Genomic DNA, 15,891 nt, shown 5'->3' with positions numbered 1-15,891 from the left:
GAGCTACCACAGAAGTGCTTTTTGGTGGGGTTATCTTTCATTAAAGACCAGGAAATCAAGAAATTAATCCAACACAGAAAGGACAGAATTGAAATGTTTTCAGAGTGGACAAGGTCCAGAAGTTTTATTTACCAACACAGCAACCACCAGCTCAACCAGGAATCAAACTCTCAAACTCATCCTCGTGGGGACCCTGACATTAACCCACTAGGCCATCACATCCATCCATCCAGCTTTCTATCTATCTATCTATCTATCTATCTATCTATCTATCTATCTATCTATCTATCTATCTATCTATCTATCCATCCATCCATCCATCCATCCATCCATCCATCCATCCATCTATCTAATATTATGTGAGGTCCAGTTAACAGCTAAAACAGGTAGAAGTAATAACTACTTTTTACTAAAGTACATGTCTGAGCCAAAACTTCTTTACTTTCACTTGAAAAAAAAAAAAAAATCAGTACTTTTACCCGAGTATTTTAATACATGAGGATCTGTACTTCTACTTAAGTAAAGGATGTGTACTTTTGCCACCTCTGACACACACACACACACACACAAACACACACTTGTGTCTAGTCTGGTGTGAATTCTGATCACGACTCTTAATGAGATGAGACGTGTAATACCAGAAGTTGCGTTTTAAGAGAACGTCCTCTCTGCCCTGAGAGTCTTTTTTTTTTTCAAAACATGCTCCTATCAATTACTCCGTGTCATGCCAGCTCTGCTTGATTAAATGCTGGTTAAAAGGCATCTAGACGCAAGGCTCCACAGCACAGACTGCTTTCTGCACAGCGAAAAAGGTCACGCATGGTTAACGTCGTGTCGGGGGGGCTTTTGTGAAATGTCCTCTGCATCCGGGTTAAGTACAACGTGACAAAGCCAGCTCCATGAAGATCTGTTGGAATTGGTGGAAGATCTCCTGCTTTAGAGCTTGGAACCCTAATGAACATGAATGAATTTAACCACTGACTGTACCCCAGATGCCTCCTCACCTCACCTACATCAGTACCTGAATGTACTAACACCCTTGTGGATGAATGAATCGCCACAAAATTTAGTCAAACATCTTCCCACAAGAATGGAGTTTCTTATTAGAGCAAATGTGGATCTGCAAACTTTTGTCTATATAGTGTATAGTGTAGCTCACCTCGGATCGCACAGGAACTCGGTGCTCTCACCGTCTGCTCTCCAGACCAGCCATTCCCTAAAGGACGGGTGGCAGAACATGCGCGTCCGGTCACGTCGGCCAATCAGGAAGCAGGAGAGCGCTTCCATGCGTTGCTGGAAGTCGCTCCATTCGAGTGTTGCTTTCAGGTTGCCGGCGTTTAGCGCGCGAAACAGTTGCTCGTCAGTTAGCGGGTGCAGCGAGGCGAGAGCGACGTTCAGGACGGGCATCACCCGCTCGAAAGACGCCGGTGTCGGGAACCTGATGTTGCACTGAAGCAGGTAGAGTTCAGTCAATGACACGGGCAGCACCTTGTAACCGGAGCTCTTGATCAACAGGTGGCCTTTCTCCAGCAGGTCCAACACCAGCTTCAGGTAGAGATAGGAACCCTGACTGCGGCTCACCAGGTGCGAGCTGAGCTTCGACCCGGCCGCCGGTTCGCTCTTGCCACTGGCGGTGACATTGCTGAGGATGGAGGCGCTGTGCTCCACGCGGTGCTGCACGTACGTGTGCAGGTCGGCAGAGACGGACTTGTCGTGGATGTCGTCCAGAGATATGATGGGGAACGGGAGCAGGCTGGTGACGTCCTGCAGGAAGTCAGTTATAAACAGAGGAAAAGGTAAACAGGAAATCAGAAGAGAAAATGCAAAGCTTTCCCGATTAATTTAAAATTGGTTCTTTTTTTTGAAGCATCGATGTCACACTGCACTTACAACGAGCCGAAAAAATTTCATGAACTTTATGAACTTATGAACAATTTATGACCTGTAATTAATATAAAGTCTCTTGATTAATGTTTAACACTCACCTACAACCCAAACACTGACAAAATTACTCCGTAAATACTTCGCAAACTCGTCACTTCAGGCAGCAGCAGCAGCAAGTAACCCATTTATGATCTGAGGACATTGTGATACAAGTTTACAAGCACCTGCTATTGAGTAGCTATGAATCTTTCTCTCTCTCTTCTTCTTTGTCTCTCTCTTTCTCTCTGTCTCTCTCTGGACATCTGCACCGTTGTACCCGAGCCACTGACCCCTCTTATATAATCCCCCTTCCAGCAGGCCACAGTCCAGCCTGTTAACATGGTGACTGATCAGAACAAATGTTCTGCTTAATGCAACAGCCAAAATGGCGTCAAACCACCAGCCAGCAACAGTAGCCTCAGGAGAAAAACCAGTCCTAAAGCTAAAGAAGGGGAATAGGGTATTTCCTGGAGTATTGCACCTCGTGAGGTATCCAAACTCATGTTAAAAATTGTTCAGTAACTAAAAAAAGGATTTAAAAATCCTGCTCTGCTTCATTATAACTACCTGTAAAGGGTTCGAAACGAGCTCGCACTGCTCGCACAACTGCCCATGCCTCAGAGCGAAAAACTCCTAGATCCCAAAATCCCCCGTTCCCCTGTGCCACCTTGTATTATTCCATGTAACCGAGTTCGATCCAAAAACTGCAGCATGTTAGCATTTCAGAGAAACGGTTACTATTTAGTGCACACAATTTATATCATAAAGAGCCAATAGCATCGGTTCTTTCTCCTTAGAAAAAAAAATTGCTCCACCAGAGGACTATTATACACATTTTGGGGAAAAAAAATAAAAAATTATTCCACTAATCAACAAATTAAATCAAAACGGAACAGCATTGAAATGCAACCAGGAATAAATAAATGGGAGAAAATTTTAAATAATTACAAAAAATATAGAAAAAATACAATAAAAAAGTAGCACAAGCCTGAGTATAAAACTGATCCGAAATCAGTCTCGTTCAAAGGTTCGAACTCACCACCAGGTTCACCCTGACAGTGACGACCAGTTTAAGCCAGGTGGGGAACTTGGAGATGATCTTGGAGATGAAGGAGGCGATCGTGTCTCCGTAGTCGGGTTTGTGGAACTCGGCCTCGTTCAGACCGTCCACCAGGATGATGTAGTCGTCCTCGGAGATCTTCCTCTCTGCACCAGGTCACGTGGGGAAGATCAGGAGGGGGCAACAGACGTTAATGTGCTTTAGATTCGTGCAATATTATGTTTATTGTGTGTGTGTGTGTGTGTGTGTGTGTGTGTGTGTGTGTGTGTGAGCCGCTTTATATTTTGTCTGTTAAAAAAATGTTTGTCACTAAAAATAGAATAAATTTATTTTTATTAAATTTTAATTATTAAAAGCTGAATAATAATAATAATATAATAATAATAATAATAATATAATTTAAAATAATATGATTTGAATACATTGAAATTTCAGTAAATCAAACTTTTTTTTTTATATTTATTTTTATCCTTATTTTTAAATCCCACTTTATATCACTACACTACACACTCAGACTACACAACACTACACAACACTACACTACACTACACACTCAGACTACACAACACTACACTACACTACACACTCAGACTACACAACACTACACAACACTACACCACACTACACACTCAGACTACACAACACTACACAACACTACACTACACTACACTACACACTCAGACTACACAACACTACACAACACTACACTACACTACACTACACACTCAGACTACACAACACTACACAACACTACACTACACTACACCACACTACACTACACACACTCAGACTACACAACACTACACTACACACTCAGACTTCACTACACAACACTACACTACACACTCAGACTACACTACACTACACCACACTACACTACACACTGCCCTTAGGTCTAATTACAGGTAAGAATGTGAGCACGTTCCTACCAGGGTTTTGAAAAGTCCAAACATCTACTTTTCTATCCTTTTTTTTTCCAGATTCTGAAAAATATTAGGTTCCATTTGATGAATTACAGTTTGATGCGCTAAAATTTTAATACGTCCATCATTTGTAAATAGAGCAGAACATCTCGCATGTGGACCTTCTGCATTCCTGAACTTTCCTGGAAGTGTGTTTTCATGACAGCGTCTATAGGAGTTCTCTCACCCTTGCGCAGGATTACGAGGGGTTCCAGGACGCCCCTTCGGAAAGCCGCGACCGGATCCTGGACGCACGAGCGGAGGCTCAGCAGACTCTGCAGCTGGTTCTCCCTCAGCAGCATTTCTCTGTAGGCGCCGAGACGAGGAGCGCGACACAGCAGCGCCGACACGCTGTGCACGAACTCGGGCACCAGGCACGTGTACGTGTTATCCGCCTGGCAGTAATGATACGCTACCACCTGTAAGAGAAAGACGAACAGATCGACCTGAGATCTTTTTTTTTCTCCCACACTCCTGTACGAGCTCTTAATCCCCCTGAACCCAGAAACACACAGTCGGTGGGCAGGAGAGCGAGCAAGCGGCGGCCGGCAGATGGCTGATTAAAAAGGCGAGACTAGGACGTTCAGCTGAGATGAAGCCCAGATGCAGGAACATGTTCCAGGCAGAAACACACACACACACACACACACACACACACACACACACACACACACACAGGATCAAGGTGTCAGAACTGCATAGGAGGTGCTGCTTTTTTCAGTCGCAATAATTTCTTAGATATCAGATCAGCAGTTTGAGCTCCAGGAGCTCGTCTGTTGGATCAGACCACACGGACCAGCCTTCGCTCCTCACGTGCATCAATGACCCTCGGCGGTCCAGGACCCTGTCGCCGGTTCACCACTGTTCCTTCCTTGGAGCACTTTTGATAGATTTTGACAACTGCAGACCAGGAACATCCCACAAGAGCTGCAGTTTCGGAGACGCTCAGACCCAGTCATCTAGACGTCACAATTTGTCAAACTCGCTTAAATCCTTATGGACATTTTTCGTGCTTCTAACATCAACTTTGAGGGCAAAATGTTCACCTGCTGCCTAATAAATAAATCCACACACTAACAGGTGCCATGATAAAGAGATCATCAGTGTTCTTCACTTCACCACTCAGAATGTTGTTATTACACTTTACGGCTCAAAAGTATTTGGACACCCGCCATGGGGGTGAGATGTTAGCTCAGTGGTTAAGGCTCTGGTTTACTGGCCAAGCTGCCACTCCTGGGGCTCTTGAACGAGGCCTAAACCATGTCCCTGTGCACAAAGCCGGCTCCCTGAAAAGCCCTGCTTTACATGGGTTGGATTTGGTGGAAGATCTTCTGCTATAGAGTTTAAAACCCTCCTCACCTCACCCACATCAGTACCTGACTTTACTAACACCTTTGTTTCTGAATAAATCTCCACAAAATCGAGTGGAACATCTTCCCAAAAGAGAGCAGCTTATTATAAGGGCAAATGAAGACTGAATGTGGAATGAGATGTTTAAACAGAAGCACAGAACAATCTTATTAATGTCATGTGTGTAATTGTGAAAATACTTAATTATTGTGCATAATTTAACCTCTGGGACACTCCGTAGAGAAAGTGTGTGTGTGTGTGTGTGTGTGTGTGTGTGTGTGTGTTAAAACCTTGCTGGCTAGACGCTTGACAGCCTCCTCTCTGTGCCGGTGTGTGTCGGGGGTCGGAGGGCAGCTGCTGCTGCGGTGGGGGCTCTGAGATGGAGGGTTCAGCTGGCTGCCATGGATACAGTGGTCACTTCCTTTACCTCCAGCTGCAACACACACACACACACACACACATATATTGTGAGTGTATTATTTTTATAACCAGGAAGCACCATGGACAGTGCACCGTTGTCTCCTTACTTTTAGGTGAAGCTCCTGGACTGTTGGACGCGATCTGCCTCATCCGGCCCCCGTGACAACTCAGAGCCACGAGCCTGGAGATGACCGCCGTCTTTCCAAAGCCCACGCTGCCCACCACCACCGCGCCACGTCCAGGCCCCGCCTCCCCTTCGCCCGTCAGGACGTCTTCCAGACGCTGAAACAGCCATTCACGGCCTACAAACGTGGCGTCCGTGCTGCTAACACTGGGAACCTCAAACAGCAAGGGTTTGAGCATGATGTCCACCGGCTTATATGGTGTGATTCGAGCTGGAACAAGGGGTTCAACAAGGAACGTGACAGCTGAATGTTGGGAAATTAAACATTCAATAAAACTAGATTTCTATGTAGAGACATGTAGCTGCTGTACAGATTTCATGAACAATCTTTTAGAGCTAAAGATCAGTCAAAGTGCACCAAAAGGGAAGGAAAATCTTTGGTAAATTTCCGGGAACCTCATGTGGGGGAAATTTGGAAATATTCTAAGATATAAACTTACCAGGAATTTATGGAAATTTTGGGAAAATGTATATAAACTGTATCATGTATAAACAAAAAAACGTTTCATACTGTTTCAAATACAAAAAAAAAAAAGACGTTTTTGACTTTGATTTAATTGTTAGAATAATTTTAAGAACGTTTAAAACAGAAAAGTATGTGATATTCATGTAATTTACACAAATAATCACCAAGATGGAATTTTTTTTTACATTATTTAGTGTGCAGGATATAAGAAATCATGCATTATGAATGCACGGTGCATGTAGGGGGCGTGGCCTCAGTAACCCTGCAGTACATGTGCTGTGTATGTGATTGATGAATGTGCAGGTAGAAATTCAACTCAAAGCGCATTAAATCTGGTTGTTTTAACCAAAATTATGCTGCAAGATTTTTTCACTACATTTAAGTTGCCTGTTATCGGCCCAACTGCAACTCTGTAAATCCCCAGTTTATTCCCATTAATTCCTATGGAAAGTTTCTCAAAAACTCTCGTCTTTTCCAGTCTTACAACGCTGGTAGAGTATCCTATTGAATAGGATAGGATTTTCCTAAGAGCTCAGACAACCTACACATGGGATGAGGAACATTCATTATTCTTCATAAAGTCTGGATTTTGAAATAATATCACATTTGGTTATAGTTATAAGGGATATATTAATACCTTTGCCCTCCTGGTTGCGGCCGCTGGTGTGTGCTCCATGCCACGGTCCACGCAGGGACGATCGCATCGGGGCATTTCGCTGCTCATCCAGATACGTCAACTCCTCCAGCTTAGTACTGCTGGTGGCTTTAGTGTGAGAGAAGGAGAAGAGAGGGAGGGACAGAGAGAGGGAGGGAGGAAAGAGAGGATGAGTGTGATGTACATCAACAAAACAATTTGTTTAAACATTTAAAGCAGCCAGTGATTTCATACTGTATGATTTAGAGACGTATATGATACAATATAATCTGCTGAAATACGCCGTGTATTACTTTAATCTGTAATCAAACCTGAGAAGACAAGAGAAAAAAAGAGAAGAGAAGAAAGGAGAAGAGAGAAGAGAAGAGAAGAGAAGAGAAAAGAGGAGAAGAGCAGAGAAGAGACGAGAGAAGAGGAGAAGAGAAGAGAAAAGAAGAGAGAAGAGGAGAAGAGAGGAGAAGAGAGAAGAGGAGAAGAGAAGAGAAGAGAAGAGAGAGAAGAGAAGAGACGAGAGGAGAAGAGCAGAGAAGAGACGAGGAGAGGAGAAGAGAGAAGAGAAGAGAAGAGAAGAGAAGAGAAGAGAAGAGAAAAGAAGAGAGGAGAGGAGAGGAGAGGAGAGGAGAAGAGGTCATGTCTCCACTGATTTCAGCTCAGTAGAAATGGTGACGAAGCACAAAAGAATCGAGAGTCTGAAAGCGTCTCTGTGTCTCAGAAGAGAAGAAGGCTGTGAAGCAGTAAACCAGGCTTTTCGAAAAGAACTACACACTACTGCAGCACAGCTACCCGATTTAAAAAACATAAAAAATGATCAGCTTCCTACTTTCAGTTACTGATACATATAACATATACACCACGCTTTCTTCCTATTGGCTTATAGGAATAGAGGCCTCAGTGAAGGAGGCGTGGCATCAATCCCTGTCAGTTACTACAAGCAGAAACCTATCACACCTTCCTCACTGGGACTGACAGGTAAAACATTTAGTAGGACTGACAAGCAAACATCATGTTTCCACTACTGAGACAGACAGACCCAGAGGCCACGCCTCATTCACTGGAACTAATACACCAAGAAGCCACAGAAGCCACACCCTCTTCACCCAGCAGCCACAGACCGAGGCCACGCCTCCTTCACTGGAACTAACACAACAAGGAGACACAGACCGAGGCCACGCCTCCTTTAGTGGGACTAACACACCAAGGAGACACAGACCGAGGCCACGCCTCCTTTAGTGGAACTAACACACCAGGGAGACACAGTCCCAAGGCCACGCCTCCTCCATAGGAACTAATACACCACAGACCTACACCAATCCATATATACTCGGTCTTTCATCAGTTTTTCCAGCACATTCTGCTCATCCACGTCCCCTCTGTCCTCGCTGTAATCTCATCAGCCTGAATCGTGTATCTCTGCACATGGAGCGTGACACGGATGATGATTGTGACGAGGAGGAGGTGGTGAATGGGGAGGAGTGAAGTGAAAAAAAGGGAGCGATGCTGTCAGATGGCACTTCTCTAGGATACATGGCTGACCTTCCTCTCTCCTGATGAAGCGTTTACAGGAAAGAAAGTCGGCAAATCCGCTCTCTTTCTCCAACACTTATCGGCTGAAATAACAGATTTCTCAGCTTGGGGGTGAATCTTGACATTTTCAGGGGATTCTTTCGGAAAAAAAACCTTTAAAATAAAGAGGCATTTGCTGACTTTTACCCGGTCCATAATCCTGCATGTACAGTAACTTCACCCGCTTCACTTTCTACAATCGTGTATTTTTATCGTTCAGCCAGCAGAAGGAAAAGTGTGCACTTTTATGTCTTGTGACAGCAGCCGGAGAATCACAGAGGTGGTACGGTGAGCTTTCTCCTCTGGGATCAACACATGCTTATACAGAAGGAAGACAAACTTGTTCTTTTTCAACACACACACACACACACACACACACACACACACACTTACGCACAAGCACACAAACACACATTTGCTGGAGGGACAGCAAATCCCCGAAAAGCCTCTCCCATCCAATCACAAGAACTCGGAATAATCTGTCCTTTAAAGTAGCTCTGATTCAGATCGTATTTGGGTCAAACTTGTTAACACAGCACTAAAATGACATAAAAAATAATCCAATTCTGTACTTATATATGAAAAAAAGAAAGTGAATCTGGAGCATTGCTGAGCGTTTGTGACGTGAATCTCGGTCATTAGTCTTCGAGTTCCCTTCTCTTGAGCTAGGAGATCCAAACCTGCTCCAGCATCACAATGCTCCTGGGCACAAAGCAACAACTTCGATATGAATCTCACACAAATCTCCATAAGCACACTCCAAAATCTAGTGGAACATCTTTCCAGAAGAGTGGAGGTTGGTATAACAACAAATGTGGAATGAGAGGTTTAAAAAATATTATGCTCAGTCTAATAGGAAGTGTTGTGTTGTTATTATAGGAAAATGATCCAAGTGATCAAGTGATCAAGTAGAAGGTTGAGCTGTGGACATCTATATGTCCATCGGGTTTGGAAATCCAAAAGTAAATTGTTTATTGATTTCATGCACATAAACATTTGAGAAATGTGTGAAAATTTGCATTATTTTGATAATTACACAGGTGTCGACATACTAGGAAAGTGAAAAAGAGCAAAACAGCGATCTCTAAATGGAAATCAATCAATCAATCAATCAATCAATCAATCAGTAAAATAGATAAGACCCCGTGTGACCACGTTCATAAATCCAGCCGATGGTAAATCAAAGTAAAGCAGCTCAGCAGTTCGGAAAATCCACGGGTTCTCATTTGGAACCTGATTAACGCCAAGTTGCGGATGATCTTACAATTTGCGGGAATCCCGACGGGACCGAATGTTCAGGAAGGTTAGGAATAACATTTTAAACTGTGTATTTGGTCAACAATAAACACTATTTTGTTTATGCACATAAAGTCTAGATGAATTTAATAAAGTACCATAGGGGCTGCAGGGGTGCGTCTAAAATGGGCGGATTTTCGGAACTCGTGGGGGGTTTTAGAACGTAACCCCCGTGAGTTCCGGGGGACCAGTGCATTCTAATTGAAGAGGTTTTACACTTTCACTTTTCTAAATGAATGGAATTTTCATTAGTTAATTGCGTAAATGATTTGACGAACTGACGAATAAATTAATTTCACAGGAAGTGATGCGATCGCTCACTAACCTGCCACTGAGTTGGGCCTCGGCATGGCCAGTGAGGTGCTGTGGTAGGGTGCAAGTCCTTCTGAGGGTGGCTGAGCGGCAGGTGCAGTCCGGGGCTGGGGCAAAGATGGGGTTGGGGGTTCGCTGGGCACTGATGAGTCTCCACCAGAGACGGGCGCTACAGGTGGAGGAGCAAGATGGCTGCTGTCTCTGACGGTTCCACCTCCACCTCCAGCACCATCTTTTCCCCACTCGAGACTGGATCCACAGCGCTCCTCGTTCTCACTCGAGCTGGTCACTGTGGCTGCAGGACCAATAAGAAAAGCGATTGAATTAAAACCACATTAATCCGTGTTACAGGATCGAGGTGGTAGATGTGGTACGTTACAGTTATCTCTCGTCGTCCTTCTCTTTACTGCATCCAAATAAAAAGCACTATTCTGGGAATAAAAAAACAGTGCTGGTGTCCTACTTCAAAGCTGAGGCAGACCTGAAATAAAGACAAGGCCGTCCCAGTTTCACCAGAACACAACTCGGGGATGGCTGAGGGACACGAACACTCTGGTGAAACTGTACACACAATGGTGTGGGTAATGACTATATACACTGCATGCACACCTGACCTTTCCTTCCATATGTGGTTCTTCTCCAAACTGTTACCACAACGCTGAAGGCACACAATTGTACTGGACGTCTTTGGATGCACTGTAATAACATTTTGAGTTCACCTTTTAACTCGGAAACCCAAACCTGTTCCAGCATGGCAGTGCACAAAGTGAGCTCCATGAAGATCTGGTGTACATGGTTTGGAGAGGAAGATCTCCTGCTATAGAGCTCTGATCTGAACTCTACTAAACATCTTTGGAATGAATGTAAATGCTGACTGCACCCCAGATCTCCTCACCTTCTCACCTTCTTCCTGACTTTACTAACACCATTGTGGCTGATGAACACAAATATCCATAAGCACACTTCAAAATCTAGTGGAACTTCTTCCCAGAAGAGTAAAGGGAATTATAGGAGCAAATCAGGACTAAATGTGGAATGTGATGCTCAAAAAGCTCATAACATTCTAATGACCAGGTGACTGCAAACTTTAGTGTATATAAGAAGAATGACACACAAGTAACGTTCATAGTAGCTCTATAGCAGGAGATCTTTCACCAGATCAAACACATGTAAAGCTGATCTTCATGGAACTGGAAGAGGTTTGGTGTCCATGGTCAAGTGAACATCCAAACACGTTCTATCCAAATGTGTTTGTGCTCACAGTTTAGGAAGGAACTACATATGAGGTGGTATCAAAAAGTTTCGAGACTAGTTTTGTAACACGCCAACAGATGGCTGCATGCACAGTCATAGGGAGCACCGACCATCATAAATCAGTGTGCCAAAAGAACATCGTCTTGGTGTGTGTTTCTTTCTGAACATCCCATTCCACATTTAGTCCTAATTTGCTTTTATAAGAACCTCCACTCTTCTGGGAAGATGTTCCACTAGATTTTGTCACACGGATGGTAGTTTAGCATTTAATAGCAGTAGATCTTCCACCAAATCCAACCCATGGAAAGCAGACCTTCATGGAGCTGGTGTGAACATCCAAAAGACGTCCTACACAACTTCATGCTCACAGATTAGTGAAGAAAAACATATGGCTAAAAAAGTCAGGCGTCCCAATACTTTTGCCCAAACTAGCTTTGGTGTGTCACATGATATAGCACCCCCTAGGGGCTAGAGTGAAAATGATCGCTGTTAATTACATGATATGTTACAGGCCAAATTTTTTCCCCAATTGCTGCAAATGAAGGAAGAAGGATCTCAAACAACATGCATCGTGATCTTACGTGTGGGAAAAAAATCGCATTTAAATTGGCATTTTTCTTCTTTGTTGCATGTTTTATTTCTTGCTTTTCTTGCTATATTTTATCGTTTTAAACATCCAGTGGGAGATCCACACTTTTGGTGGCAACAGAAAACACTGTCCTAATGCCCAAATCCCGGCCCAAGCTGATCACTGACCTTGTTCACGTTGGTGTAACTTTGGATTGTATACAAATATAAAACTGTCATGTACTTGTTTTAGTGCAGCCTCGTCTTCCGCAAAAACTCCCATCACAGAATTGTATTACAGATGGATTGTAAAATAAATAAAATAAACAAGCTCTAATTTTTGGCACAATGGCATGTTTTATTCGAGACTAGCGCAGTGTGAAGGGGCAGAGAGACAGGGATTCTGCTCGAGCTGTTGTTTTTGATGCTCAGCCTGTAATCTCAGCGTGGGATAGATGTGGTCTTACCAAGCATGACTCAGCCATCAGATACACTTTAGAATTGTGTGTGTATGTACGTGTTGTACGTTCTTACCAATGATGCCGCTGTCTTTGCTCTCCAGTGTGGAGCTGGGGGTAGTGATGGTGGTGCTGGTGGTGCTGGTGGTAATGGTGGTGCTGCTGCTGCATGGAGCGGAGCAGCACTGGGGCGGGGCTCTTTCTGCCGAACCCGAGTTGAGCACCAGGCTGGAACACGGGCTCTCGGCGCTGGGAGACGCCGTGCTGTCGGTCAGGGTGGAACACGGACTCGCTCCCTGACTGCTGACGATACACTGCGGAGAGCGAAGAACAAAACAACCCGGCGAGATCAGACGTTTTTTTTCAGGATAGATATCTTTCTTTGCGCAACATCTTCATCTAATACTTTTTGCCCTACACTTGCTTGATACTGTTCTAAAAGACTTTCTGTAGTGCGTGTTAAAAAGTGTGAAGTCTTTGATGGTTTTGGAGACACACATCAAATGCACACACAAGAACTGGACAATAAATGAATGGAAGAAAGATCCATGTGCAAATTAGACGTTTTTGTCTCTAATAGCAAAACTCAATGGAGGTGGAAGTTTAATGGTTTGGGGTTGTTTTGGAGCAGGGAAAGTGAAAGGGACCAACATGGCAACCATTCCATTCTTCACCATTACACCATGTAGTTCCGTCTGGACTGCGGCTTATTGGAAGCCACTTCACCGTACAACAGTCGTCTGGAGTGATATCTATCCTGGAACGACCTGCCCAGTCACCACACCTGGATGAACTGGAATCGTGAAGAACGACTTTGGCGAGTTTTTCAAGAGGCGCAGAAAAGCATTTCAGCTGAACGTTAGGAGAAACGAAGCGCCCGGATTCCGAGAGTGTGTAAAGCTGTTTTTGATGCGGATGAAGGATTTTCCTATTGAAATAAAGTGTAACATCTGGACATTTATAGATGTGTTTAGTGAAAGGAAATCTCCGCAGCGTCACATGAACCAGTTTGTTGCATAGAAAGAAACGGAAAATGTTCACGTCTCTCGAAAACATGTTTCTCCACACTTTAAACAGACTCTTTACTGTAACATAAAAACACAAGACAATTACAAAAGTTTAAATTAAAAACAGATAATGAGAATCTCAGAAGCTCAAAAATAGCACTTGATCCAGCACATCCTTCTATTCTGTCTATTATGTAGATCATATTTTCGTGGTGATGTTGGCGAGAAGAAATGTGGGTGTGCTAAATAAAAAACGTTCCCCTTGTTCTCATCCGCAGAAGATCTAGCCCTAGATCCAGTTCTGTCCTCTCTATGCCTATCTCTATATAGGTCAGCGTGATGGGTTTTGTGGTGTGTGTGTGTGTGTGTGTGTGTGTGAGATCAGTGTACTGGAGCTCTGGTCTCCTGAGAACAGCCGCCTGCCAGCAGTCCACTGATGAAGGACTCTCATCTCTCCACCCACTTCAAACCTGCACTCATACTGTGTACACAAACACACACACACACACACACACACACACACACACACGCTCATCCCTCCCCAACAGCTAAATGCCCTTCGCCCAGTCAGATGGAGAATGATGCACCTGCTCAGCAACGCTTCCTCCACCCGTTCCAGCATCTTTCATCTTCACCAAAACAATCTGTGTGTCTCCTTTCCGAGATAAACGCAGCATCGCCTCACGCATTTTTCGCTACGATAACAATAAAGCTGCCCTCGTCGCAGCGGACAACCACACCGCAGTGGATCAACAGATGATTCAGGACGCAATACCCAGGGCCGAACAACCCAAACACCAACCAGCACACACACACACACACACACACACACACACACACACACACACACACACACACACACACACACGATGCTCTAATTAATATGCAAATGTGACTCATTTGAATAATATATATATTTTAAATCTGATATTGCTATATAGAGGTCCGAATCTCGGACTTGTGCATCGGAAATGTCGATTTCTCATAAAAATAGGTTTCGCTCTGCCAGACAGGGAAAAGTCATGACTCCATGTGTATAAATAATCAGAATGTGGATATTCAGAGGGAAAAATATCTAGATCTATAAAATGCAATATAAGCCTGATTTAGATCCCTGATACGGGGCATGTACTGCATGTGATGCATCGATGTCAAAAAGTCTGCAATGGATACAGTCAATTTGTGCTTTTATTATTTCAAAAGTGAACAATAATTCGGGACCAATTTTCTCTATGCCGATCGAGAACCGTTTCTGGAGGGCGTTCTCTCAGCATCGCAGCACTACGGAGGCCGAGGCCTGAGAGTCACGTAGAATACAGATTAACATGGCAGAGGTAGAGCTGTGACTTCCTGCAGACACAATAGGAAAAAAATGTCTGGGTTTATTTCATCGTTTTTATTTTATGTTTGCACCATAAAGGCGTGTGTGTGAAAGGGGCCGTGTGTTAGAAGTCAGAGGGCGCTGGTGATTTGAACTGATGATTTGCTGTCTGTCTGAACCGAAGAAATAATAGTGAACTGATGTAGTAATAAAATGGGCGGAAACACCAGTATCGCACCGGTAGCTGCTTCATATGTATCATCAATGTATGGTATCGCCGCCTGTGCATCAGCACAAACAACCAAAATCTTGAAGCTGTTCATAAAGCTGGAAGTGTGAATATTAAGGATGTGTTTGCGGCGTAATCCAGAATAATCCAGATTATTCTATGTTCAACTCTCCAGAAGTAACTCATCATTCCAAACTCTGTATGGGTCATGCCACAGGTGAAAAGTAAGACGTGTGTTCATTTGCCATTTAGTGTGCGTGTGTGAGAGTGTATGTAAATGTATATACAGGTGTTTACCTGGTTTCTCTCCTCCATGGTGGTGTGTGATGAGGCGGGGATGGCGTCTCCCAGTAGGAAACCCAGCCGTGTCATCAGTTCCTGAGTAGCAGGGGAGGAGCCAGACTTATCTGGCAAAAGAGGATCTGTCTCACACACACACACACACACACACACACACACACACACACACACACACACACACACACACACAAAGGTTATGATTGAACTCTCACTACAGTACATCTCAAGCTAAGTTACAGGTATTAAAGGCAGCCCCGAATACACACACACACACACACACACACACACACACACACACACACACACACACACACACACACACACTACATCGTAATGTTTCTGTCTGAATTCTACATGCATCCCAACTTACCGAGATCCTGCAGCAACTGGAGCTCCTCTCGTCTCTCTGTTTCTCTCATAATCACTCGCTCGATCACAGAGCCTTCCTCCCTCTCTCTCTCCTTCTCTCTCTCCCTCTCTCTCCTTCTCTCGTTCTCTCCCCCCTCGCTTTCTGTTCTTCCTAAACCAGCACACCTCTCTCTCTCTCCCGTTCCTCTCTCTAAC

General features: G+C 44.1%; 1 protein-coding gene across 4 annotated transcripts in view; it reads right to left on the bottom strand.

Annotated features, from left to right (window-relative positions):
- Positions 1-15,891, bottom strand: part of tanc1a (tetratricopeptide repeat, ankyrin repeat and coiled-coil containing 1a) — a 59,476-nt gene that overhangs the window by 16,129 nt on the left and 27,456 nt on the right. For 3 of the 4 annotated variants that reach the window (XM_046842944.1, XM_046843021.1, XM_046843101.1), the window contains 9 exons: positions 15,325-15,449; positions 12,547-12,784; positions 10,205-10,486; positions 7,003-7,128; positions 5,823-6,110; positions 5,586-5,728; positions 4,133-4,364; positions 2,963-3,129; positions 1,160-1,764 (listed from right to left, as the gene is read on the bottom strand). In XM_046842944.1, coding sequence (XP_046698900.1) covers positions 1,160-1,764; positions 2,963-3,129; positions 4,133-4,364; positions 5,586-5,728; positions 5,823-6,110; positions 7,003-7,128; positions 10,205-10,486; positions 12,547-12,784; positions 15,325-15,449 — 2,206 coding nt within the window. Of the gene's footprint in view, positions 1-1,159; positions 1,765-2,962; positions 3,130-4,132; positions 4,365-5,585; positions 5,729-5,822; positions 6,111-7,002; positions 7,129-10,204; positions 10,487-12,546; positions 12,785-15,324; positions 15,450-15,697; positions 15,843-15,891 lie in introns of those variants that run through there. The other variant, XM_046843192.1, reaches the window with a different exon arrangement.

This window comes from Silurus meridionalis, chromosome 1, assembly GCF_014805685.1.
Source record: "Silurus meridionalis isolate SWU-2019-XX chromosome 1, ASM1480568v1, whole genome shotgun sequence".
Taxonomy (NCBI): domain Eukaryota; kingdom Metazoa; phylum Chordata; class Actinopteri; order Siluriformes; family Siluridae; genus Silurus; species Silurus meridionalis.
The sequence above is the reverse complement of the archived record's forward strand: the minus strand, read 5'-3'. Positions and strand labels throughout refer to the sequence as shown.